This window comes from Plectrocnemia conspersa, unplaced genomic scaffold (genome assembly GCF_051122295.1).
Source record: "Plectrocnemia conspersa isolate PC_06_02 unplaced genomic scaffold, ASM5112229v1 ptg000012l, whole genome shotgun sequence".
NCBI classification, from domain to species: domain Eukaryota; kingdom Metazoa; phylum Arthropoda; class Insecta; order Trichoptera; family Polycentropodidae; genus Plectrocnemia; species Plectrocnemia conspersa.
Window position 1 is genome coordinate 24,774,799 of NW_028277176.1, and position 27,953 is coordinate 24,802,751.

General features: G+C 33.9%; 3 protein-coding genes across 3 annotated transcripts in view; all 3 read left to right on the forward strand.

The window, feature by feature from the left end:
* Positions 1 to 4,055, forward strand: part of LOC148228682 (Kv channel-interacting protein 4-like) — a 32,262-nt gene extending 28,207 nt beyond the window's left edge. Inside the window, exons 3-5 of the mRNA XM_088199217.1 lie at positions 250 to 323; positions 392 to 604; positions 1,881 to 4,055. Coding sequence (XP_088055343.1) covers positions 250 to 323; positions 392 to 604; positions 1,881 to 1,991 — 398 coding nt within the window. The 3' untranslated portion in view covers positions 1,992 to 4,055. The remainder of the gene's footprint in view (positions 1 to 249; positions 324 to 391; positions 605 to 1,880) is intronic.
* A 2,149-nt stretch (positions 4,056 to 6,204) lies between these two features.
* Letm1 (Leucine zipper and EF-hand containing transmembrane protein 1) lies at positions 6,205 to 10,221 on the forward strand. Its single transcript, XM_088200974.1, has 7 exons — positions 6,205 to 6,330; positions 6,591 to 7,828; positions 7,894 to 8,146; positions 8,207 to 8,354; positions 8,427 to 8,706; positions 8,767 to 8,976; positions 9,056 to 10,221. The coding sequence occupies exons 1-7, from the start codon at positions 6,264 to 6,266 to the stop codon at positions 9,227 to 9,229; spliced, it is 2,370 nt and encodes a 789-aa protein (XP_088057100.1). The 5' UTR covers positions 6,205 to 6,263; the 3' UTR covers positions 9,230 to 10,221.
* Positions 10,222 to 14,862: 4,641 nt separating this feature from the next.
* LOC148228685 (uncharacterized) lies at positions 14,863 to 27,060 on the forward strand. Its single transcript, XM_088199245.1, has 5 exons — positions 14,863 to 14,926; positions 19,617 to 20,000; positions 20,070 to 20,248; positions 20,802 to 20,903; positions 20,989 to 27,060. The coding sequence occupies exons 3-5, from the start codon at positions 20,075 to 20,077 to the stop codon at positions 23,524 to 23,526; spliced, it is 2,814 nt and encodes a 937-aa protein (XP_088055371.1). The 5' UTR covers positions 14,863 to 14,926; positions 19,617 to 20,000; positions 20,070 to 20,074; the 3' UTR covers positions 23,527 to 27,060.
* The last annotated feature ends 893 nt before the right edge of the window (positions 27,061 to 27,953 follow it).

A 27,953-nucleotide genomic window follows, 5' to 3' on the forward strand; every position in this document is an offset into this window, starting at 1 on the left:
CCAAAAGCTTGTAACATTTTTGACGGATTTTATTTAATATTTCGTCATATTGAAAACCTTTGAAGAATTATATAATTATTACTTTGATTTGACCTTTTGTGTAGATAATAGTCATATATATTTCCTGTTTTTTAATAATATTTGAGTCATAACAATGCTGAACTGATAAGATGTGCATATTATATCGATATAACGTTTTAATTGCGTATTTTTATGTTACACTTTTTTAAACCAATATAAATGTTTCAGCAAACACAAGTCAATATGCGCACTATGTATTCAATACTTTAGATCAAGATAATAGTGGGCTTCTTAGTTTTGACGTAAGGATAACACTGTTTTTATTATTTAATATGCAAATAGATACTGATTATTTTCTTCCGCATTTCAGGAATTCGTCACTGGTCTTTCAATTCTTTCTAGAGGATCTTTAGAAGAGAAGCTGCGTTGGACATTTTCGCTTTATGACATCAACGGTGACGGGTATATAACTCGAGAAGAAATGACTGACATTGTTAGCGCTATTTACGACCTTATGGGTAAACTTGCTGAACCATGTGTCGACGAAGACACCGTGAAGGAGAAAGTTGATAGAATATTTCAGGTTGATTCATTACTTTTATTTGTAATTGCAAACATAAAAAGTATTTTTTTAATTTATTTTTCACTTCCAGGTAGTAAGTGTTTCACAATAAATAAATCACCAATATGACTCATTTATTGTGAAACGCTTTCTACAAAAAATAACTGCTTTATCATTAATATTTTTGTGTCAGTATGCGAACATAATTACACTTCTCCCAATTCTTTCCATAATACCCTCCACCTGAATCAAATTTAGGGTTTTTGTCGCCTAGATCACTACCCTATATTTTTAGGAGTTCACCTATGAGCTGCTTGTGGACTATTTCATGTTCTTCTTTATTTATTTATTATATACATTATTTATTTGCACTCTGTAATATAAGAGTCATTGCTTCCAATCTGAATTTTTTCGCTAGAATTTTTTCAAGTAGTTGACCTAGCCTTTCTTGTCAATGTATACCCTCATTAGGTTTGAAGTTGTGTTCTACAGCAAAATTGGTAAGAGTTAAATGGTTCAGTAGTCACAGCTAGCTTTATCGGAGACTCCCCATTTGCTCCGGTTGTGATTAGTCTATTCCACTCCTGCTTTTAATCTGTTCGAGATCATCATCCATGATCATGAAATGTATGTTTACTTAAATATATTGCCCATTGATATAAATATTTTTCGTGCTCTAAAAATATACTCATACTTATTATGGTTATTTAATATGAGATTTCTCTGAAGAGTGTAATGCTTCCTCTACACTCTCTGGAAGTTACCGAACCAAAGGTCTACCAAATATGGTCGAGGTCGCCGAGACATTAGAGCGAGCAGACCCGAGCTCGACCGAAGTAGCCCTGAATTAACACATTATATTTTCTGTCCTTGCCCAACCATGGCCTACTTCCAGAGAGTGTGGAGGAAGCATAAGAGCCCTGCAATGAATAATTTTTAGAAGCGACATTATTTCTAGAGGAAAGACTGGTTTCAGTACTGTCTGAGGTATTAGATCAGGCTTGTTATAAACCAGGAATATAAAATCAAGTTAATAAAATGTCTTGAGAATCATTCATATATGCTTATATCTAATTATGAAATACAATTTGGAAAAATCAAAATCATCAGAAAGATAAAAATAATTATCATCTCATGCTTTCAACTTAATTTGCTCAAATCGGTAGAACTCCACCATGCAGTCCTTCACTACACACAGGCTGACACATGAGTTGTCAGCCTACTGTCCATGGAAACAATTCCGGTTCTCATTTACAGCATAAGTAGTGTAATTATAAAATGCGATTTTTCCTTTCAGAAAATGGATGTCAACAAAGACGGTGTAGTGACCCTCGAAGAGTTCCTAGAATGTTGCAACAATGACGAAGATATATCTAGATCCATGACCGTCTTCGACAGCTCCTTCTGACGGTCCCCTGTCGGCGCGCGCCCTTTACCCCCTTGGTCCTGAGGAGAGCTCGCGCCGGCAATTGTGAATAATAATGCCACAACACCATTGCCTAACGTCCATTCCAATGAGGAAACATTAATATGAAAAAATGTTGTGACGCTAATATTTTGCTTACGGCCGGAGCAATCAAGGTTGAAGTAACGTGAAACACAAGACTCGATCTAATCTCAATTGTATGGTGTGCGCACGCTGTAGTATGCGATGCGCGCATTGATATTTTTAATGTCGTTGGGAACAAATACAATTATATTGATCCTAATGAAAAATCTTAATGTTATATAGAGGCGATGGATATTTTGATTTGCGTGCGATCGAAACCATTTAATGTTATTTTTTAATCGAATCTTCTAACAATTGCGTAATTTAGCATTTAAATAAAATAAATGCATTCCAAAAGTATAAAAAAGATGAAACAGATATTTTATTTGCTGTGATTGTTAATTTATGCTATCAAAATCGTTAGGAGTTAGACTTAATAACGAAAAAAAAATTAAACCAACATACTACATAGTAATTGAAATAAAATTTCATTATATATTTTACTACGAAAGATGTGTTTCAAAATTCAATGATATAAATATTAAATATTCTTTATTACTAGATGATAACTACTGAACATATTTTTCAAACTATATAAATCAAAGAAATATATTATTATATAAATGTCTCATATTAAAAGTTAGTCGCTTAAAAATAAATTGTGTTGTAGATACTCATTGTTTGCTGACCGAACTTATCTTTTATTTTCTGTGTATATGTTTAATACGTCTCATAGATAATAATATCACTTATAAAACGAGAATGGTGCATATAGAAACAAAAATATATTTGCCAAATAAATTTGAACAGTTATAGACAGATATCGTATTTCAATTGTATAGATAGACTTGCATGATTGTTAATCGGTAATAAAAAATGGTTTTCAAATCGTAAAATATAAATTCCCTGTTTGAAAACCACCCCAAAGATGTCGACGTTACCACTTAGAAGATTAATGTATGTTTTATTCAAATATTTATGAATGTTGAAATTATTATCATCAACGACTATATTGTATTATTACAATTATAAAAATTCCAGATGTTTATATATATTCATGTGAAAATATGGATATATGTATATGTGTACATATGTATCGAAATAAAATGAAAAATTTTATCCATTGTATAAATAAATATATTTTGATTTACACAACGTAGGTTAGCCAAAAAAAGAGGGAAAAAATAGATTAAGTAAATGATGTCTTATGATCTTCATAATCGTTTAAAACTTCCAAGTTGTCTTTTTTTGCTTTTTAAGTTTTCACCGCTTACAAAAACGCTAACACGAGTCATTCAAGAACCTCGTGAAAAATATTTTTTGTACCTTAGTTGATATAATTACACCTTAAACGAAACAATCACATGACTATATAATTAATTAGGAGAGTATATATTTTAACAATTGACGTATTACGAACCTACACCATGATCCAAATATTCTCAACAGAATGAGGATATCATATATAAAATGTTCATGAATATATTATGAAATAATATAGGTTCGTTGTATGCATATAAATTATATATGTGACTGCGCGTGTGATATATTTTCTTGTACCCAACTATCGCTATGCTTACTAACAACAATTATCCATACTAATCGGGACCAAAAGTAGTCTGGATAATACACGCAATGTAATTCTTTCTGAAAAACTGGAATTAAATGCACTTGTTGTATATTGCATGTTACTATTTTATTTTTTAATACAATACCCAACAACTTGCTTCTCGATAAAGTTGCCTAAAGTCAAACGAAACATATCATAGCAAAATTATTTTTTTATTATGTATAAATATAATCACACGCGCAGTTATATATATATATAAACATATATAAAGAGCTAAAAATACAATATATCATTATGTGTTAAAATTGATGTTTATGTATCTATTTTATAAAAATGGAATGCAATATATAAAATGCATCATCAATATATCATTTTATTGATCGTCATGAAATACAATAAATTATAAAAAATCAGAACTGTTTTATTTATTTAAATGACTAATCTAGTTCCTGGAATTAACTGCTTTAATGTAAGTATTTAGCAGTTATAAAATTAAAAATGCAATTGCTGCTGTGAACAAAATTAGATGGAGATTTAATATACCAATCTATAAAGTTTACGATAAGACATTGAGGCTCCTCAATTTTCTTTTGCGGAGCGCATGTCCAGGCTCGATCCGTAAGATCTTTTCTTTTCATTCGCTCGCGTGCTACGTGATGAGAGAGAATGCAAGATAAGTGTGTGCAATTGCACGCTCTTATCTCTCACTCACTCTCGTCACTTCACGCAATTGAGTGGTAGAGAAAATATCTCACCGACTGACCGTGCGCATATCACTCGGTGATCCACGTTCTTCACGAAGCAAAGTACAAAGATTAGAGAGGATTCAGAAGAAATTTCTCAGATATCTCAAGTACAGATCGTATCCGTATTTTTGTGTAACGCCTTTTACAATGAGCGTTGAGATAAAGTTCATTATACTATCAAAATTTGAGTTTTTATTTGCACATTTCAAGAAATAATCTGTGTGTAATTGCCACTCATCAGAGAAAAATATAAAATCGTATATTTTTATCTTTGCTTGTATTATGTGCACTTACTCTATGGTGTAGAGTCTACTTCTTAGTCGGTCTACATTGTAGACCGACAAAGAGGTATATATTGTTTTATTGTAGAATCTGAGTTTCCGAGTACCGGATCTCCGTTCCTTTATCTATTCGTATATGTTTTTTTACAATCCTCCATGAGATACATTAAAAAAAAATATAAAAAGATTTTTATTTACTTTTTTTCAATTTTATTTATACTGTGGGAGCCTAGATTTGTTATGGCCAAAACTTGGCGGTACTTGAGTAGCACTGGCGTGATGGTTACTTGAGTGGCAACCCTGGTAGATAAAATATAGTATTTTGTTTTTTTGCAGGTGGCAATTAGGCACAGCTTGAGCCGCTGCAATAGTATTTTATCAAGAAGAATATGGTTTACATAGTTAATACAATATATAGGTGACCGGTGCATGAGGCAGCACCGGGCAAAGTTCACCAACAGAAATGTCACGTAACGTCAGTGTTACCAGAGTGCCACCAAATTTTGGGCATAATAAAACCTAAATAAATACATATATAAATTTGCCCCTCGTAGTTTCTATTTCAATATTTTATATTTTTTAAGCTAGTGAGTGTGAATCACTGAAAAATTGTAAATTGAATAACTAAAAATTTCATGCTATTCTTATTTATTTTATTTGACCATCTTAAATATGTTTTTTTAACTTCCTTGCTGTAAGCTGTTCAACATAATAAGTTTAAAAAATAACTATAAAAAATCCTTTGCTAACTACAAAAAATATAATTTTAACTATAAAATAAGTTAAAAAATATTATTTATTTCATGTTTTCCATAATGTATTTTCAGTCATTCTATATTTAGTATGTACAAAGTTTATATTTTTACAACTATTGTACTATAACTGTGTTTCATTATTTTTTTATAGAATATAATTAGCAATACATCTAATTTGCTTTCAAATTTTAGTAATATCTTACTTTTGCTTATTATACTTTTTAATTGTAAAAAGAGTACAAATTTGTCCTTTTGTCTCAAATGACAAAATGCTTAGTCCAGGCCCTGATGCTTCACATCTATTTTTATCAGCGTTTGTAAGTTTAAATAGGAAATATAATTCGGTGCTCTGAAAATGATTGAAAACTGCGATCAATAATGGGTTTGAGTGATAGCTTTCTGATAATCATTGAATAAGCATGAACACAAAAGACGCCGATTGGCAAAGATAAAGTGGAAGGACTGACGCTCCGCTAAAGTGTAGCCAGTCGCTGCATAAAATGTGCTCGGTCAACAATATAGGGCCCCACATCGAAAACGCTGCCGAATTATACTATATTTATATCATGTCACAACAGAGTGTGCGTGCTTTAAAATTTAAATATGTGGAATCTATTCTTACGTCGCGGGTTGTGAAAAATTCACGGCAAGTCGTAGTTTGTCGATAAAATGGAAATTTCAACGCTGAAAATGAATGACGATGAGGTCATTCTTCTTAGAATCGATGCAATGTTGCCCTACACTCAACATGACGCAAGATCTGCGCAACGTTTTTCCCCCACTGGCAACATCGATAGAGATCTCGCAAACCGGGATAAGGGGATTGTGTCCCTGTCAACATGGCCGGTCTACTGCAATGTCACCGATTACTCAAACGAGGATCGGGATATCTCTTCCAAAATACAAGTAATTGCATTTTTATATTGAACAAATCACATATGTCATGTCACCTCTTTGACACTTCCAACCGCGTGTTCTTCCGCCGTTGTTTATATAATCTGTCACTTCATACTGGACAATTCCGTACTTTTGTTCTCGCGAGCTAGTTCTCGATTCGATTCGTTCACGACTAACGAAATCAGTTTTTATATATGAAATGCGCAATATCGCTACCTTTGTCCACATAAGTTATTTTGTTTACTATTAACAGTATAATTTACTTCCAGATTGTTGCACATGTACACCGAATAAGCTCAATAAAAGCATAACGACATGCTACGCTTCAATGTATACCCATACGCCTCTGTTCAGGACAATAACAAACCAAAAATTTGCGATACCCCACGATTATACGCCATTTATATACAAACACCCTAGTGTAAGATATATATCCTTAACTAGCATTAGATACGAGAGCGAGCCTCTCAAACCCTCTTCGAAAGTCGAAGAATCAGTTCAGACTTTGAAATTGAAGCAAGAATCTGACACGGCCGTGGCAACAGCGAGCGATAAGAAAGTAGCCGTTAAGAAATCTATAAAGCAAAGGGTGATAGACGAGCTTCTGCATTACTATCACGGATTTAGACTTCTGTTCATAGATATAAACATATCTAGGAAGCTCATTTGGAGGATATTGAACGGAAAGACTTTAACGAGGAGAGAACACAAATTATTGGTGCGAACGTCCGGCGACGTATTTAGATTAATACCCTTTTCAGTATTCATCATCGTACCGTTCATGGAATTTTTGCTGCCTGTCGCTATCAAACTATTCCCAGGAATGTTACCGTCTACTTTCGAGACTAGTTCGGAGAAGGAAGATAAAATGAGGCAAAGTCTCAAAGTAAAATTAGAAATGGCAAAGTTCCTTCAGAAGACGCTCGACGAAATGGCTCCGCAGGCTAAAGATAGACACTCGGAATTAACGAAAGAGTTCAGCGACTTCATAACAAAGGTACGATCGACTGGCGAACAACCGACCAACGAGGACATTATGAAGTTTGGTAAACTATTCGAGGACGAGATCACTTTGGATTCGCTAGGAAGACCGCAACTGGTGGCCCTGTGCAGGGTTTTAGAATCGAGCACGATCGGAACGAGTACTATGTTGAGATTTAACTTAAGAATGAAACTGAGAAGTTTAGCGGCCGACGATAATATGATCGCTAAGGAAGGCGTTAATTGCATGACGTTAAACGAGTTACAGCAAGCTTGTCGTGCGCGCGGTATGAGAGCTTACGGTATGACTGAAGAACGACTGCGTACGCAATTAGAGTCATGGTTAGATTTATCACTAAATAAAAAAGTGCCACCTTCTCTACTTTTACTTTCGAGGGCTCTCATGATTCCCGAACACGTCGCAACGACGGATAAATTGAAAGCAAGTATTTCTATTCTTCCCGAGAATGTTATCGCAGCTCAGAAAGTCGCCATTGCTGAAAAAGAAGGCAAAGTCGATAATAAGGTAATGGCAGCTCAAACTTTTTAAACTTTAAAAAGATATTTTATTTTCATTTCAAATATTTTCAGGCTAAAATTGAAGCCATCAAGGAGGAAGAAAGAAGGATACAAGAAGAGAGGGTCGAATTACACGAAGAAAAGGCTCGTCTTGAAAAAGAAGCAGTCGATAATGCTCCCATCGTCGCTGCAGAAGCTACTCCGGAATTGGTCGATAAAGCGCCGATCGTCTCCGCCGAACGCGAGAAACCAATGAAAGCCGAGAAAGACGAAGGAATATCTGATAAGGATATCGGAATGATTGAAGACGCTCTCGATACTCTCAGTAATTTCTAAATAAATAATGTATAAACTATACGTATTAATAATTTATAATCATTCATAGGTAAAAATAAGAAGAAAATGCTTATTGAAAAAGAAGAACTTGCAGAATTGAAGGAAGAGATGGCCGAATATCAAGAAGATGTTCAAGAACTGAAAGAAATGACAAAGACCGACATTTCTAAGCTTCAAGAAACTAAGGGTGCTAAACGGTATATTTTAATTTATCACAATAACGATAATCTTAATAATTGTCATATTAATTCGAATCGATTCAATTGCAGATTATTCAAAAAGGTCAATTCTATGATCTTCAAGATCGATTCGGTTTTGGAAAATTTAGAAAAGGAGAAGAGCAAAGAGTTAGAAGGCATTCAAGTGACGCTGAGTTCCGGCGAATCTAAAGTCGCTAAAGAAGAATTAGTTCAAATCGACGAATTGATGACTGCGATCAAAAAGATTCGCAACGTTCCGAACGATTCGAAAATGAATCAAATTCAACACATTCTAGGTCAATTGGACGACGACTTTGACGGCCAACTCAAAGTGGACGACGTCTTGAAGGTAAATAATGGTTTTATCGCTTTGCGGTCGTTTCATAATTATTTTGCTATTTGTAAATAGGTCATCGAAACCATCGGCAAGGAAAATGTTAATTTATCGCAAAAGCAGATGGCCGAGCTTATAGATTTGCTGGATAAGGAAGAGATTTTAGACGTCGAGAATAAAATACAGAAAGCTCTCGATAAAGAGATTGAACACGAAAGGATAGTAAAAGAGCAAAGCTTCGCAAACGCTCAAGCGAGCATGGAACAAATTGACAAATTGCCAAACGTAAGTAGACCATAATCTATTTTTATAGAACATTTTCTTACTTTCGTGTCGATTTGAATGCACGCGTAAACTATTTCAGGCGTCTGACAATCTTCTGAAGGAAGCCGAGAAGCAGGAAGTTCTAAAAGAAGCTATCGAAAAGAACAAAGAGGCGATTTTACCGAAAATCGAAGCGGAAGACGTACAGGCTAACGCACCTACGGACGTTGTGAAAAAGAAAGACCCCACCGACGCTTCTTCCAAAACTCTCTGATATAAAAACAAAACTAGATAATTTATTTTATAGCATAGTTTAATAAATAGGTGATCATACTAGGTTAAATTTTATGTACAGTGGATTTCCAGAATAATTTTTAAGGCTGTGCCCATATTTATTATTTGCTAAATATTTCTTGCGCATTTTTGGAAGAAGTTTTTCGGTGCTTCAGATTATTTTTTATTTAAGTTGAGTTATTTCAGTAAAATAAAAGCATTCGTAAATGATTTTATTTACTCGATTTATAACAAGGTAATGGAATTAAATACATAAATTTAACAATTATCGTGCTACTTATTACTTAACATAACACTGTTTTTTATGCATTTCGAATGTTTTCTTTTTAAAAAAATATTACACCGTTTAAATGTACATATAGTGTGTTGGAAAAAAAATATACTGTGATTTATATATAAATTGCGTTAAAAATCAAAAATAGATGATTACTGTGAGATCTAAGTTGATTTAATAGCAATTTTAATCTTTATTTTCATGAGGATACCTACTTTTAAACGATATATATCGCTAGCTGTGAAATCTTATTGTTTGGAATTATAAGTTTTAAAAACTGTTTTCACAATTAGTTTTATTTTCAAACAAAACTTTTTATGTATTATTCAAACGTTAGGATTCTGTATTTTAATTTTAAACTAACCATTCCCGTGTATGTTGTAAAAGTTTTTTAAAATGTATGTAAGCGCAGCAATTATTTTTCAATAAACTGGTAAATTATAACTAGTTCATATATAATAGCTTATTCTGTGTGCAAATATAATTTTTAAAACTGTTTGTTTACAATTATTTTTGCCAAGTCGACTCGACTCAAAAATACATACCGGGTCACTAGACTCCAATTTGTTCCAAATACTATGTTTATTGAAACTTTTTTGCGTTGTTTTCTTTTCGTACAAATGTTATACTTTCTTTACATATTGTTGTACAAATAGTTATATTTTTGTTGTAATAAAAGATGATTCAGTATACTGCTATTCGAACCGCACTATTATTTCATAATCTTGTACAGCGTTTTAAAATTGCCACGTGTAAAAATAATCCAACGAACGCGCAAATCGTTTTGTAATAACTTTGCTCGTTTCTGGCAATCCATCGCGAGAATTCGAATTTCGCGCCCCGACCGCTTGACGTCACGGCATAGTCGATACGGCCTTGGGAAGTCCGCCAATAGTGACATCGTTTGGCCTCAACACAGACTCGACCTGTTTAGTAAAAATAGATCATAGGCAGCCCATACATGTTCGATACAATTTCAACTATGATATGCGGAAGAGAATAATTAGATTAATAAAAAAAGTAATGCCTTTATTTATATATTCCTAAAACCATTGCAGTATAAAATAATTACGGGCGAGACTGGGCTATTTTTTTAAAATCGTAGCATTGTATAACCTACCACAAAAAAACAGTTTTAGCTCATATTTGATTGCTTTTATACGATTCACTTTGTCTAATTATCATTTCGACGATGCCCATTCTATGAATTAAAAAAATCAAGGTTATTAGTAACAATTTTTGCAACAGGTGGTTCTTCTTATAATTAAATATAACGAAACGCAATACCTAAGTTTCATTTAAAATAAATATGATAAATTTCAACATCTGTTTGGTAAGTAAATCGTGTTCCGAATTTATAACATTTGTGAACTAAACATAATAAGAATAATTTACATATTATTGTAATTAAAATATGATTTGACGAAAGCCACGCCAATATATACATGTTTACTGCAACTAAATCGTGTTATATTCTTATATTATTAATACTTGATAAAATCGTTACTTTTCTGTCAACTACTTTAAATATTAGTATAATAAAAATAAATAAAAAAAAGTACAGTAAGGTAACCAGATTTTGAAAATATCAAAGGAGGCAACAAAAAAAATAAAAATGTCATCACGAAAATTTTTGTCTGAGGAAGATAAAGGAAGACAGATTTATACAAGGGTTAAAAAAAGTTTTATTCAAAAGCCACCTCCAAAAATCTTTTGAAGAGGAGCAATTGCTACGGGTGCTCAAAACACAAGTTTTTAGATTTTTTTGTTCAAGAAAGACCAATATGCACATAAATGTTGAGGAGAACTATTTTCCTCAAATGAGGACATCTGGTCACCTTATTATCATACGTTCTCTCTTTCTCTAGAATGTTCTATTTTTAATTTAAATTTTCTTGTACAATTGCTGCTGAAGTCTACCCTAGGATTGGTCTACCAGATATATTTAATTTCGAGAATATGTCTTCGCAAATTTAAAACTATTTTAATACTTATAAAAAAATAAATTATACTATCCTAAAATTATTTTTGAAATAATACTTTTTAACAGCTAAAACCCTTTATGCTATATTTTAATTGTTTAATGTCGATCATAATGCAGTTATATTATTTGTCTGCTAAACAACGATATATCGTTGTTTTTTTATATCAGCAAGTAAATGCTAACAAGGATCGTTTTCGACCCCACTTGCTACTTGCTATTGCGTTAGTGTGTCAATGGTATGAAATAAGTATTTATTTCTTTAATTTTAATATTGTATAGTATGGAATTGGTATGATTTTAAAAGACAAAATAGCAGCCAAAGAGTGTAAGTAATTGTAATATACTACAAAAAATAGGGAAAAGTAAACATATTTGTATTCTAAATTGTATATAATCATGGAGAAAATATATTAAGCAGTTTAAAATCCTGCAAATCTTAGTATTAAAACATGATTCAAAATGTCAAAAAAGGGGAAATGATAGAAAAAGAGCAAAAAATCGATAATCAGTAATTAATTAATTTAAAAAAGTATATTTTGAGTTCTTCAGGATTCAAAGTACAGTTCCTTCTAATAAACAAAAATAGATTCCTTACGAATTTAAAAACTAATTACAAAAGAAGTGAATCCAGAGCTTTCAGGCTTAAATTGCACTTTTTAATTTATTAATAAAATAAAATATAATTGTGATAACAAACAAGTATCTATTAATATTAAATAAAATCAATGCCGGATATGTACAACTGTATTTTTAATAAATATAATATTTAAAATAATGTTTATTTTACTTTAACCTTATTACTTACCTTTTATTTTAACCTTAGAACTTACCCTAATACATTTCTAGTATTTTACGCGACGACAGGGCCGGTTCGAGGGGCTGACTGTACGAGAGGTCGCCCGGGGAGCTAGTCCCGATGGAGACGCTATTACTTCCAATTGGGTCACCATTTGATTATATTTTACAAGATGTTAGGAATTTATATGTATAAGCATAAGTAGAGCCGCCAACTGGCAAAACAAAGGTCATCCGGGATTTATTGTTAATTTAGGGAGCTGCGAGAGCTAAAAGAATAAGTCATTTTGTAATTTTTGTTCATTTAAAAATGTCTAAGATAACTTATTTTAGCTCTCTCTAAACGAACAAAAAACTCCTAGATTACCTTTTTTAGAGCCCGGGGCGCGGAATATTGTCGGGCCAGCCCTGTGCGACAATTGTGGTTTGTAATCCTCGCATAAAATATAAATACTATAACTAGAACTTTGATAGTAACTTATAATATGGAAAAATGCTGTAAAACATTTTATAAATGGGCCCTTAACTTGTTATCAAAACTTACTATATAATATTAACAATTAAATGTATCATAATTCTTAAAGCAAGTAATTTAATTTTGAATGTGCCTACGCTTGTCCCTGTTTTGAAATAAAAAATATATTAGTTTTATATTTTATAATCCCACAATTATCAGACATCTGGATTTATTTTGACTTCTTTTGAATTCAGGCAACCACTTTTTAGCTTCCATCTTTGACTAACATTTATTATAATTTTCTTAGGATAGCATTTTTTTACATTCGTCCCACCGTAAATTTTTGAAAATCTAACAACCCTGACGTAATTGTTCGAATTATTGGTTTTCTAGAAAAAATATTAAATTTCGTCAAAATTTTGATGAAGAAAAATGCCAATTCACACAATGCAGGGAGATGATGAAACAAAGAGGCAGGTTCATCAAACCGCGCGCAACAAACGAGACAGGCGGAGACGTTCAGTCACCTTGACGACGTACCAAGGTGATCGTATAAAGTCGCGATGCGCGTTGAGGATCGTGTATGGGTGCGCATGAGGTCCAGAACCTTCTATAAGATAAAACCGCACAACAGCCGAACGATTGTGTGCAGAGGGAGAGAGAGAGAAAATGTGATAGAACGATGAACGTGGGTGAGGACTAGGGCTACCTACTGTAGCTGGGACAATTCCGGGACATGTGACTCGAAACAAAAATTTAAATATTTCACAATATTCTTCACCCAAAAACAAATATAAATAAATAAAAATACTCACAAAAGTTGTATATTCATGTATGTACGTATTTTTATACAATTTACCATATGAGACGTAAGGATTGCCATGCCAATTAAGATAAGACGTGATAGCTCGGTACTTTAGGGGTACTTACTTAAAAGTCATATAAGACGAAACCGTACAAGAAAATTAGTGTGGCGAATAAGGCATCAATTTCTAAGAAACGAAAATGTGTCGATTAGATATCATCAAAAGCATGAGGTTTTGGTACTAATTGCATCCAAGAAAATATATATTTAAAGTAAAAAATACCGATAAGAGAAACTTGAGAGTAAGTTTATGTCTATGATATTGTATTTTTGTTTCAAATTATAATCAATCACTAAATAAGATTAAATTGTTTATTTCATAAATATTATTTTATATTTTTTTCCCATCGGAGTCGTATATTGGAAATTGAAATTTTATTGAATCGACCGGCCTCTATAAATGGCCAACCCACGTGTCTCGCACGTATTCGCTCTCCACTAAGACCGGCCTTTTGGAGAGATTGTAAACAATGGCTATGTAATGCCAAGCAATGTAAAAAGCCATTAACAGATATACTAATATGTGTCTTGTAGAACCTGAAGAAATAATAGTAAAACTGAAGTCACTGGAAAATAAATTAAAAATATTTTAGGCATTGAACAACATCTATGCAACAATATCATAAGTAATATAATATATATGTATTTGTGTGGAAGCAATAATTTCTTTCACGTGTTCTGTATAATAATAATGGAAGATGTAGTCGATAGTTATAAGCATATATTGTAAATAAATCACACTCTGACACTGACACACTGAAGCTTGGTGGATTATACATTATATTTTTGTTTCAATAAACATTTTAATTAATAAAAATACATTAGGTTTCCTTATGAACAAATTAAAATTCGTGATATAATATATTTAAAAATAACCCTCGACCTCCCCCCCGGCACAGATAGATACAATTCTGTTGATCCCTTCCCCCTACACCTGTGATATAATTAAAAACCCAGTTTTAATATTATTTACTTTTGATTTTTGTATTATATATTATATTAATGATTTTGATTTACCTATGTTCGTTACATTTGATAAGTAGTTACTTTAAAATAATAAATATATATTGATTGGTAGAGTTCTCTAAAATTGCGGGACACTTAATCTTCGACGGCTGGCAACCCTGGCAAAAGTGTGAGCATTGTTGTCCGCGTTGGTTGTCAAAATCAATAGAAAAAACGAGCGACAGCATGGCCGAGAGATATGCTAGGCGCCAGCGAGGCGCGCATGCGCGACTAGTGTCGCCCGAGTGGCCGCCATGTTGAGTACGCCGCGGGGCGTGTAGCAGCCGCCCGGCACAGGTAAAGCCCTTTCCTTAACCGTTTCGACACAAATCTACCTTCTGGGACACAGACCGAAGGGTGATACGCGAATTGAGCGGTTTTCGCGGCGGTTCGTGTCGATTTCGCAACCCGCCGTCATTTTCACGCCCGTCCCCCCCTCGCCTCACCCCGCTCCGTTCGCTTCGCGGAAATACGCTCGTCACGCGCCCCCTAAAGATAAACTGCAGCGCCGGAGCCAGGCTAGCGCCTTTAAGACAGCGATGTGACTTAACGTCGTTTTTGCCGCGATGAAATCGATAATGGCGCGTAAAACGTGCCTCGCTTTTCCGCGTGACGCGCGCCAAGGCGATCGATTGACGTCGATCTTCAATTCGGATCGATCGCTAACTCGGCCGAACGCCAAACGCGTCCCTCGAACGGACGTCGGGAGCGTGACTCACGTGTGCATTGTGTGCATCTAATCGTTAATGCTGGCGGTTGGGCGTTTCTGTCTGCCCGTCGAGTCCATCGATCGTTATAGAATCCGAGATCGAACGTGCGCCTTTATCGGCTGATCGATCGAGAGGAAGCGACGAGACGACTATGACACTGTGTGAGGGCCATGTTAGTATGCTCGCCCGTTTTAATACAATTCTGTATACAACATAATATTTCGTTACACATGAAAGTATGACCTTTGGAAAGTCACAGTGGTTGCCATGCTTTTTCAATGATTGTACAGTATTGGAAATAATATTCTCTAAGTCTGTCAAATATGTAAGCTTTAGTATGCGTCGTTCTGGAATAATGTATGGATGACCCTGACACGTGAAATTGTGGATTCGCTGTCTACATAGTGTCCTGGAGATTTATCACATTGCATAGTTGATTCAGATAATCATATCCATATTTCTGTTAAGAGTGTTGGAATACCATATTCTTCATTTTCAGCGCTAGGGAGTGCTCGCTCCACTAATACAAGACATCCACATTTTCAACGTGTTTTTGCCAATAGCCACGAGGAGTGGACATAATTAATGATGCATAAATAAATACTTCTATGAAAAATAATATCAATTAAATGGCCGCCTCTGGACATTTTTCGTACATTTCGGGTGGTATCTCAGCTATAACTCGGCGAATGTTGGTTCTTAGGTGCTCCAGAGTTTCGGGTTTTTCGGCTTAGACACGACTTTTGGCGTTAAATCTCATGATCTTGGGCGGCCAGTTGACATCACCAAAACATGAAATAATGAGATCTGGAAACTTTTCACGCAAAACATCCAACGTTGCACCTGATGTGTGGCAAGTTGTCTTGTTGGAACCACACGTTTTCCACATCAATATCTTCGATTTCGTGCTAAAAGTAATCGATTATCATTCGCCTAAAGCGCTCACCGTCGACTGTTACAATCTGGTCTTCATAGTTTTTAAAAAATTACGGCCCAATGACGTCGCCTGACCACAATGCGCATGCAATGTTTTCTTGTGAATCACATGAGGATTTTCTTCGCCTCACATGCGGCAAATTTGCTTATCAACATACACAATGAGGTAAAAATGTGCCTCTTTAGAGAAGATTTTCTTTGAAGCATCAACTTTCTGCTGCTCTAACATTCAATCTGCATAAATTCATCACTGTCCATTGTCTCTGGGCTTCAGTTTTTGTGTTATCTGAATTTTATACGGATGTAGGTGCAAGTCCAGATGCAAAATGCGCCAAAGAGAATCGTATGAAAAGCCCAAAAGCAGTGAACGCCGACAGATCGACAATTCCAGGTCTTCGGCCACACTTTCACAATATTCTCAGCTGAACAGGCGCCACGATGATGCACAGATCTTACCCTATCTCCGACGCTTCTAGTCTCTTGAAATTTTTTCACTACGTTGCCAATTGTTCACTTAGTAGGGCAACGAAATTGACCGTAATCTTTCTGTGAATTTTGATAAACAGTTCATACAGAATTACAAAACAATTTTAACGCATTGAGCGGTGATTAAGCGGTCCATTTCTTAAATGTGTTGTTGCAAACTAACATTTGATACTTTGAACACATGATTATTGACAGATGCCAACATAACAAACTCGAATTTGATCACCCTGTAGAGACTTAGACTCTTCAGACTTGTTGCTCCTATTTTACAAGTTAATTCTTTTGCCTGAGAGGTATAATATATGAAATTGAAGATTGCAGATTATTTTTGGCCCGTATTTTTCGTGTCAGAAGTTTAATATGGTTGTGGTCAGAATATTAAGTGGCCAGAATAAATATTAGATGGTCTTAATTTATATTAAATGGTAAGAATTATTTTTTCAGTTGGCAATAGTGTTATCGTATACTGTTCTTATTGCTGTAACTGTAATTGGTACAACTGGTGGATCTCTCATTTGTATGTCGGCAATTCATTATCATTATTTTATTTAGTTTGGTTGAGCTTGCAACATTGTCTGATGTCAACACAAGCCAAGCGTGCTCTCCTCCACCGCTGTCGTTATTCCTGCTTCGCTAGTCGCTTTGAATACCTTAGCATCCTACATACAATTAAATAGATTCGTTGACAGTTGTTCATGGGGTGTACAATGTTTTGACTAACATTTGCTCGCACCTAACTTGCCCCAACAGTTTTGGTGCGAGCAAGGTATTTTATAAGATATTACAAAAATAAATATTTTATTGCCCGTTTCTATTTATGAATGTTGACACAATCAAATCAATTTTTGCTTTTAGCAGCTCCAGTCTATTTTTGAATTAGAACTATCCATAAATATTTCAATTCCATTAATAACATGATAGTAATTCTACATTAATTAGCATCCATATAGTAGTTACAGTTGATTGTACTGTAGATTTAATTTTATCAGTCTATCAAAATCAGCCATTATCAAAAATTGCTTGAAGCATTTTTCTCTTATTCATTTAATTGATTCTGGGCACTGTCTTGAAGATGTGTAACATACATCTCCAATGTTGGAAGTTAAAATGAAAGTATTATGTTTATTAGCTTGAGACTCTGATAGATTTATTTCATTATATGATTTTTTAATACTTAAAAACTTTTAAATGTTTGTATTCAAAGAAAAAGTACCAACATTCCTAAATCAGCATGCTGTGAATTATATTATCTCAAAAGATTATCTCTAAAAGTTTTAAATATTAAAATTCAAATTTCAGCAGTTTCTCAGAAGAGTTAAGTATGCAAAAAAATGGTTAAAAAGATAACACCAAAAGTGAAGTTGAGTGATTATAAATAAAAGGTTGCTTCAGGTAGTATAACTGCTACTTGATCAGATTAAATCATAATAACGACATTTTTGATTTTATGTGACCATGCTGTCTGACAAAACCCAAATTCTCAGTTTATTTATAAATATGTACGTAACATTATTGATTTATTGAGTAATACATCTTAAAATTTTCTTATCAACGCGCTCATTCAAGCATTGGTTTATTTATTATACACAAAGGATAAATAAAATTTGACCTTTTGTCGAAACTATGTTTACGTTTGCAGTTTAACAGTAATCTTCTTTTGAGAAACATTACGTCATTTACGTCAACAAATAATCATTAGTTTATTTAAATTATTGTATACACTGATAACAGTCTGTAATCTTTGTATCCAAAGCTCTCAATGTCCAGCGATTGTATGATATTCGACAGTTTCTATCTTAGCATAAGAAGTTTAATTACATATAAAATATTACGATTAATCTATATGCGCGCATCATTTAACCCTTTCCATTAACTTCGTAAAGTGATTCATTTTCAGTGATAATTTCAAAACTTCTGGGCAAACTCCCAGCCGCCCACCATTTAAAGGAATTCATTCTAAAAGAAACTCATCCAACGGTCAAAGTATTATTTATACGCATTTAGAGCACACTCGTTCGATCTTTTATTACAAATTTGTTTTATTATGTCTATGTATGTAATTAAACATATTTGTGTCAGCGTATTATTCCCTGATAAGATTTGTTTGATAGTTTTTCCTTAATATGTTGAATGCCTCAATGCAATATGTGCATAATATTATATAAATTGTAGTTTGCTCGGCGCACTTTGCTTATGTAACACTTAGCAAATACGTTTAAAGAGAAAATGCACGCATTTTGACCTTCAGAACCTATATCTGTTATCAATTTTGTTTCGAAATCCTGATAAGAGACCACAGCCCTACAAAGCATATTTCCATAATTTATTCGTGCCTGACGCTTCCCATTGGCTAGGTGTGTTTCTAAGTAATTTGGGTTTCGAAACTTATACCTGAGTGGGCTTATCAGAACCCTATTTCGCAACCCAGGTATGCGCCCTGTAAACTTGCTTTCTCTGTTCATTAGAGCTTGTGCCTTGGTGCTGGCTGGTCTTCTGTCTTTTGCCAAATTTTCGAAAACTGGTTTACTGGGTTTATTAACAACCCCAATAGAGGTAATATTTCTTTAAAATTTTAATTCTTCATAAACTAAAATTTTAAATTTATATAGTAAAGTGGTATTAACTGTTTTTAATATGTATTATTCATTTTGTTCCTTATGGAATGATTTTGACATTAGAAAGTCACAATTTATTGGGCTTATGATAATTTCACAACCCAAGTAACAGCAACAATTCTTAGAAATATATGTTTTCTCTTGAAAGCTTAAGCGACTTAATTAAAGATTTATAAATGAATATATAAACAATTAAATATGTATCTTTATATGAAATTAAAACGTTTTTTATCTTTGCAGATCGACAACGGGATGGTGGCGCATCACCTCGCCAAGTGACAATGTTTTTTGTGTAAATCTACTCGTAACTGCGGCGTTAATTGTGAACTCGTAACTCGTTTACTGTCGGCAGTAGTAAAAAGCGACCAAAGATTAAAAAAATGTTTTAGTTGTAAAAGTGATAGATTGATTTGATTCATTCTGACGATATTCGGCTCTTGAAATAAGGATAACGATTAAGGAATTTAAAATTATGTTCGGCGGAAGAATAAAACGTGAAAATGTCTAAGTTCGGACGTTCGTCATCGACGTACGACACTATCATCAGCAGCCACAAGCGACCACCGTCTATTGAATCATTTCGTTTCTGATGTTAACATTGCATCGTGTTTACTTATATTGAAGGTGAGTTTTGCGATTTTAACGCGCTTTTCAAAGCGAAACTGTTGATTGATTGGTGATTTTATTTTTCAGGAGGCATGAAGTATCCACCTGTGTGTTCGTCACATTGGGAGGGTGCTGTGGGCCAGTGGCTTCGCGGACAGCTCGACGCACGGGGCATAGATGCTCCTGCATACGGTCGCTATGTTCTCAGCTTGCTTACTAAACCTCTGGATCCCGCTGACCTCAGTCCCTCACCAATCGGCAATAAAGTAAGTTATATAAGTATAGTATTTCATGCGTTTCGACCTTGACCGATAGTATTGCAATAGCATAAACATTCAATGTGAACTTTGTTCATATTAGGATTCTCATACAATTCTTCATATGTACACCCAATTCTTTTTTTACGCGCTAGATATATCTTTAATATATTAACGAAAATTTTGTCTGGGCTGATGACGCAATTTACGAGTAGAATATATTTTTCAAACCAACGGTCATTCGCATCTGCTCTTTGTGGCTTGCAGATATATATTATATATTTCTTTTTTTGCATAACGTAATTAATGAAATGTTTGTTGCTCAAAATAAAATCGTGTTAGAACAAATAATTCGTGTAAAAATATAGTATTCATTCTTTTTGGTGGACCGTGTAAAAAAAAGTTGGTGTATGTAAGATCTTGAGTAAGTTGCGAAGATGTTTCGATTTAATTGCATGTTAGGCTACAATCAGGATGACTACCAGTAACGGCTTTCTGACTTGTATATACCTCAATTTTTTATTATATGAAGCACTGATATTATGTTTTATAATTACTATAGGCCTGGGAAAGACGGATACAATCCGATTGGCCTCCAGTGAAGGTCGAAGCGTTGAAGCGGTCAGCTGCTGTGCAATGTCTTCAAAATGCATCCGATGATCAGGTTATTATTTTTATATATAACCACAATTCTATTTCTATCTCATTTTAATAGCGTATATAAACTAAATGTTTAATTATTTTTATAGGATTCTGGAATCGAACAGCTGGTCGATGAATTGTGTTTGAGACTCAAAGAAGTCGATAAGAACAACACGCAAAACTGCAAGCGAGAACCGCAAGCCATGAAATCTTCGCGCAAGGAACGTTCCAGGCAATTATCTCCTGCAGAGATGGCGAGATTGTATTATGCGGCTTTTCCAGCTTTAGTGCCTTCAGCTACTGAATCTACGTCGACTGTGCCTCCTCCTTCAACGTCTGCTGCTTCGTCCCACGTCCCCAATAACAAAGAATCGTTTTCTAGCAAGCAACATTTTGGGAATAAAGAACAGCCACGCTCTAAAAAGTATCTAACTAAAGAACGCCGTAACACCCTTCAGGCGCATCGTTCCCATAATCGCGCCAACAAAAACAATTATTTCAACAAAGCTAACCATGCCGAAGAACTGCCAGAGTGGGTCAATGACGGCGACGAATGGGATATCGATTCTCAAGATGCTATGTTGGAGTCTATAAAGGGAAAATCTACGAACAAACGTTATGGAAAACGCGACAAAGCGGCTATCAAGGAAGATTTGCTTAAAAAACTTGAATCCGAAAAAATGGATAGGATTTATGGAGAAATTGTCGAAATAGACCCCGATCACTGGTTTGAGAAAGATTTTAGAACTATTCCAAAGTCTCCCATTGAAGCAGAATCGATGGCGAAGTTCAAAGCCAAATTTGATCACAGTCTGGAAGCACTTTGGCGCAAGGAGCAAAACAACAACGAAGATTACGAAATGCCAGTGGATTTTCACGATATAACTTCACCATCGGACAGAATGTTCGATTGCTATTCAGCCGATAAACCCTTGCCGCTATCCCTTACGAGCTCTATTTGGTCTAATAACGAATCTAAGTTTGACTGGGAAAACAACGATATTGCTTCATTAAATTATGTTGAATCACAAAAACCGAGCTCTTCCATGATAAATACGAAACCGGACATTTGGCAGAGCGATTTGTACAACAAAGAGTCCATGGAGGTCATTTATAAGAAACTAAAGCCGTTAAATTTGGACGATTCGGAAGAAATGTTTGATTTAAAAAAATCGAATGGAAATATTTTCAATGCTTCTTCCAAATGGCCTGGCAGTCTAGAAGAGTCGTTTTCGTTCGAGGTACAGCCGTTGCCGATTGGAACTTCCGCACATAGCTATAGTATTCTGAACCATAATAGCTCGTGCAGTTCTTTCACTGAAGTCATTCCGAAGGCCCCTTCCGGGTTTGTCGGTGATAGTTTAAAACGAAAAATCAACGGTAATTTGAACCATGAGATGACCAAGTCGATTAATTTTGAAAGTAACGAAAAAGACGACGAAGACCTGCTCACCTCCATGCGGACTCATTTCCGACCGATCAAAAACGACGGCAACGATTGTGCTCAAGCTGCAGTTAACTACGCCGATGGCATGACATTTTCGATCGTGAGCGACTTGGATTCTGTAAAATTCAGCAGAAGCGAATCCGGTACCATGTTTTTGGAATCTGATACCGAGCCGCCGAAACAGTATATGGAATACCGTAAACAAGGTATCGATTATTCTAGGCTCGATATATGTCCATCGTCCAATTGCTCAGATGAAGATTTATCGTCGACCGATCTTGTATTAAAATTCAGGATTTGCCAAAGTGAGAAATATGTCCAAACTGACACCGCTGATTCAACCGTTCCGGAAAAGAAAGAACCTGAACCGAGAGCTGCATCCGTTTTAACGAACTCTTCTTCTGACCATTCTAATACTTCTGTTAACGTTGATCTTAAAAATAATGAGCAAGCGCAAGAAATTGATAACGAGTTGGATACATTGAGCATGGAATGGGTTCAATGCGATGATTGTAAGTTAAATAACAATCAATGGACCACTGGCAATTGGCATTCATTTCAGTTGAATTCGGCTAAAATATGGAGTTCCGACGAAAGCTTTTGCAAAGCTTGTTTGGAGCAGCAGGCTAAGGTGAAAAACGCCAAACGCAATTCTGCCAAAAACAAGATATTCGAGGAAGAAAGTGCAAAAGAGTGGGACGAGATATTATCCGATCTCAGATACATACAAGATGTTAAGTCCGATAGCGATTGGCAGGAAGACGTCACTACACCCAGTGACAATTGTTACATTGCTCCCACGGAGATATCTTTTCAAGCAGCTGACGGAAATTTTATCAAAAGCGCACTGATGGCTCAAAAAACTGAAAATAACGTTATCGAAGACGTAAAAGCTTGGTTGATCGGTACAAATGGGAAAATAGAGTCGAACACCGTTGGCAAGATACTTGATCAGTCATTGTTCATGTACAGCAACGTGGAGCCCCATTGCGAGGCTTGTTCGGAGAGCTCTTCAAAAGTCGACGAAGCGGAAATAACCAGTTGGAAAATCGACCGGAAGAGGCGTCATTCGGCAGTGAACAGCCGGAGACCGAGAGGCATCGGAAAACTGCGATGTACTCTGCCCGCTATCACTAACTCGACGCGGCTACTCCACATGTCGATAATGCCGACTGCTGATCGACCTCTGACTCGTTGAAGGATCAGTAATTTTTATAGTCGAAAGTGATGTTTTCTTACGGATCTGTTTCTTTTTTGTGCATATACTGTCAGTTAAGTTTTTGAAAACATTAAGTCTTGAAATGTCATCGTCACTTGAATTCTTTCCTTCATCGTCGATAATCTCGTTTACAGCTAGCATGTAAATTATTCATTAGTATATATTTTTCACATTCATTGTGCCACCAAATTTACTTGTATAGACTGACCACTATTAGACGAAAAGGGTTTAAAATTGCCTTTACAGCATATTATTATATACACGAACAATTTCCACTTCTGTCACTGAAGTGTTATAAATGAGCTATGTACTCGATTAGACTTAAAGTTTTAAAAGTCGGTTTAAAAATGTTTCGTGCTAATTTGAAAAAAAAATGTTTTGTTATCTAGCAGCTTTTCGTTTACACGTTGAGTAGTGATCAGTAATTTACATTTTTATTTTGCTGTTATATATTTTTTGTAATTAGTTATTATTGCGAATGTTCAAAAAAGTTTGTTCATCATATTACGAAACGATAACTCGACATATAAGTGCTTATACGAAAGGTATAAGGACTCAATATTTGTAAATTGTATTTTTAACTAATTTATATGTATCTCGTCGCGTATTATTACACTTCATGACATAAAATAATCCATTGATTTATTGTAATTTTTCAGCAATACAATTAAAATTTATCTTTGACACATATCTATAGATTTACGTCATTGCTTTCTTACATTATACAATTATGTGACTTCACCTATAAATGTAACGCAACATGTATTATCTAATTTCAATTAAAATAACAAGTAGATGACAAATTCAAGTTAGTTAAAATAATATTAGCAAATAATGTAATAGTGGTCAATTTTAAAAACGGATTAAAGCACGTCGAGTCAGGCTCTACGGAGAGCTCTTAGGTGACGAACCAAATTAAGTTGGTTCGCTGTGCTTAGACCTTGTACTTTTTTCGAAGTATCGGTCTATCGGCGGCCCCTCGTATCTATAAGGGTTTCTGCAGGTTGTTCCCGGCCCTTTCGTGCTAGGCGTCGTCCGCCCGAGGTGCTGCTTAATTTAATCGTCGCTTTAATTCCTCTTTAAGATTGATCTTGTATTTAATCGTGGCTATAGCTAATGTGAATAAGTTCGATAGAGCAGTTTTTTCTTTAAATATATGTATACAACATAAAGTAGGTACAATCGTGTACTGTTTAAAAAATTGATTCATATATAAAGCCGCTTTGTGAGTAAAGCGGTTCGAAAAAAAATTGTTTGTGTTGTTTATTTTTTTTGTTTACATTTTTATTTTATTTTGTTGTAGTGGCGCCTTTAAGGCCTTCGAATGGACGATCCAAATATATTTTACCATAAAGACGTCCATTAGATTGTATAAATGTTATGTGTAAATGAGCAAAGCTATTTGCACTGTTTAGGATACTCGACTGTCCGCGCCAACGGGCGCGTACGTTTTATGAAAAATTGCTAAAAACGAAATTATGAAACATTTTGATTTGAGCGCTCTCGAGCGCTGAACGCATTCGTGAAACGGTAAAATTTCAGTAACCATTCTTTCATAGATACTTTATATATATATTTTTTTAATACTGTACAAACTGATTAAAAATTGATTTCACACATTAGTTATATAGTAATATTGTTAGTAATAATATTGGGCATTAAGGTGTCACAAACCATAATTAGACCAAATATTTTTTCTTAGGTTTGTCGCATATTGCATGCGTAAATAAACGACTGCGTACTATCGGCAACAAAAGTATATAAACCTTTTTATATACATCTTTTTACGTTAATATATGCTTATTGATCAATGCTCCGATATTGGGAGTCACTCGCCAAATTTGATTCGCAAATAGTTTTGTTGTCAGTGGTGCGCGCACGTTTGAAAGTGTAATTGAAATTAAACAGTTTTGTTGTTTCATGGTTGAAAAGTGCTGCAATTTTCTTTTGTAATAATAAATATAAATATTTAAAAAAATGATGTGTATCTAATTCAATATCAGTTATGTGTGACAGTAAAGTGTGTTTATAGTGTATATCGATTTTAATTCACACACGGATGTACTGTATATTATCTCGTGTACACACTGTCACCTTTATTGTTAGAGTATAGTTAAATGTATAATTTGTTAAACGATTGCGTGTCGTCGAATAGCGATAGAATTAATATATATATACATATGTATTTTAAAAATATTTTCATCTCGGCGTGACGCAATCGCTTGGCTGCATAACTAGCACATTGCTTAATTTTATGTAAATTAAATAATCCACCTTTAAAGTTATTAATTTCGATAGGTTACCTTACTGTATAAATTGACGTTGATGGTGAATAATTTTCATTTTGTTTTTAATGTACAGTGAAACGTGTTCCAAAGTTTGAGAGAGCGATTCTAAAATTAGATCAATTATCCGGAATGGTCACGGTGGTTAATTTTTATGTGTAATTAAGGATGTAAATAGGTATGTCCATCTTGTATATTATTGACTGTTCTCTTCTTTCCAAAGTCACAATGTCAGTAAAAATATGTATAGAAAATAGAGTTTTAAGTGTAAAATAAAATACAGCAATGTGCTAGTTGACGATTCGCGACTTTGCATCAATGGTGTTGTGCAGAGTTCGCGCGTTTGCACGATTAATACGCAAACAATATGTTTACGTGTAATGCGTGCTATATTACTTAATTAAAATCTTAATATTGTGGAAGTAACTCATGAAAAATGAAAAAAAAATCTTCATATAAATATGATTTTACATTGTATGTATATTAAAAAAAAATTAACACACGTGTATATGTGCATGCATGTAATTCAATTTATGCTAATAATTTACATATATGTGTATCATCGTGAATTTCTCTCTAATAATAATAAATATTAATAATCGTCAGAAATTTAATTTTAAATATATGTATACACATGTACACGTGTGTAAAATGTACCTTCATAATATGAATACGTGTGCGTGTCCATATTTTGAAATGTTAATTTAAAAATCTACTATCAATTTTTTTTTTGTTCTATTAGCAAATTTTTGTTATTGTGTATATGGTTACTAAAGTTATGAATTTGCTTAGGTAAATTTGTTAAAAGTTTTGTACCTTCGTCTTTGTAATACTTTCTTGGTTTATATAGTTGTTTTTCATTTAAAATAATACTTTAAGACGAACGTATACAACTTTCAACGATAAGTATGTGCATTATAAAATATTATTTTTGCTATTGTTGTAATTTTTGATATTTCATAATCCGGTTGCTATTTATATTGCACATACATCTTCTTTTCTTTATATTTTTTTAAATTCTGATGCATGTATATTTAAATATTATATTTGGTTACTCTTCGTGACCGTAACGCATGATCAATTTACCTTTTTAATAACTTAATACAACTGTGTGCGGTGCGATTGACTGGCGGTATGTTTTATTTCATTAGTGAATTAAAATGTATTGTACTACTAACAATTATAATGTAATCGTTTCATATAAAAATATATATATGCTGTAGCTCTATCAGTTAATTATTATATATATATATATATATATATATATATATATATATATATATATATATATATATATATATATATATATATATATATATATATATATATATATATATATATATATATATATTTATATATTTATATATATTTATTTCTCTTTGTTTGCTTGTACTGTCATATGAGGATGAGTAAAAAAATATACTTTAAAAAATAATATAAAAAAATGACCATTTAGTGCCCTGGTTATGACGGTTAATTGTCAGTTTTGAGTAAAAAAAAAACACATTGATTATGTAGAAGGGTTTTACAGTTTTTTTAATTGTTCAACGATCAAGTCGGTTTTAATACTAGGCTGATGTATCACATGAATGTTTATGACACATCGTAATTAAAACTGATTTAAAGAATGCGATGAACAGTGATCTCTATTCTGTAAAAGATATACAAATCATGTGCATATGTATTTCGAAAAGTTTTATGATGACGTCGGGATCCAATCCTCGCTTTATCGTGATCATATGAGTGTTTGAATTGTATGTGTATGAAGGCAAGAATATTTGTATGCCTAGTGCAAGTGTATTTTGGATATTAGTCTTATTAATCGATCGTTCTTGCCCTTGTTCTCGGCCGTTACAATATCTATTACGGGCCAATTAGTTTAATAGACGCACCTTTGCTTGTGTCTTTGTCGGATGATTCATATAAAATGAAATATGCAATTGTACTCCAATGACGACATAGACAAACGTGCGCGTAGTTATTACTTACATATTATATTTATACCAATATCTATCCACTCGGATGTATCGGGATCGTCAGATTTTTTTTTAAATTGAACAAATTTATTTTAGTAAAATTCAAACGTATTTGCCTCACACTGTAAGAACGTTACAAAGTTTG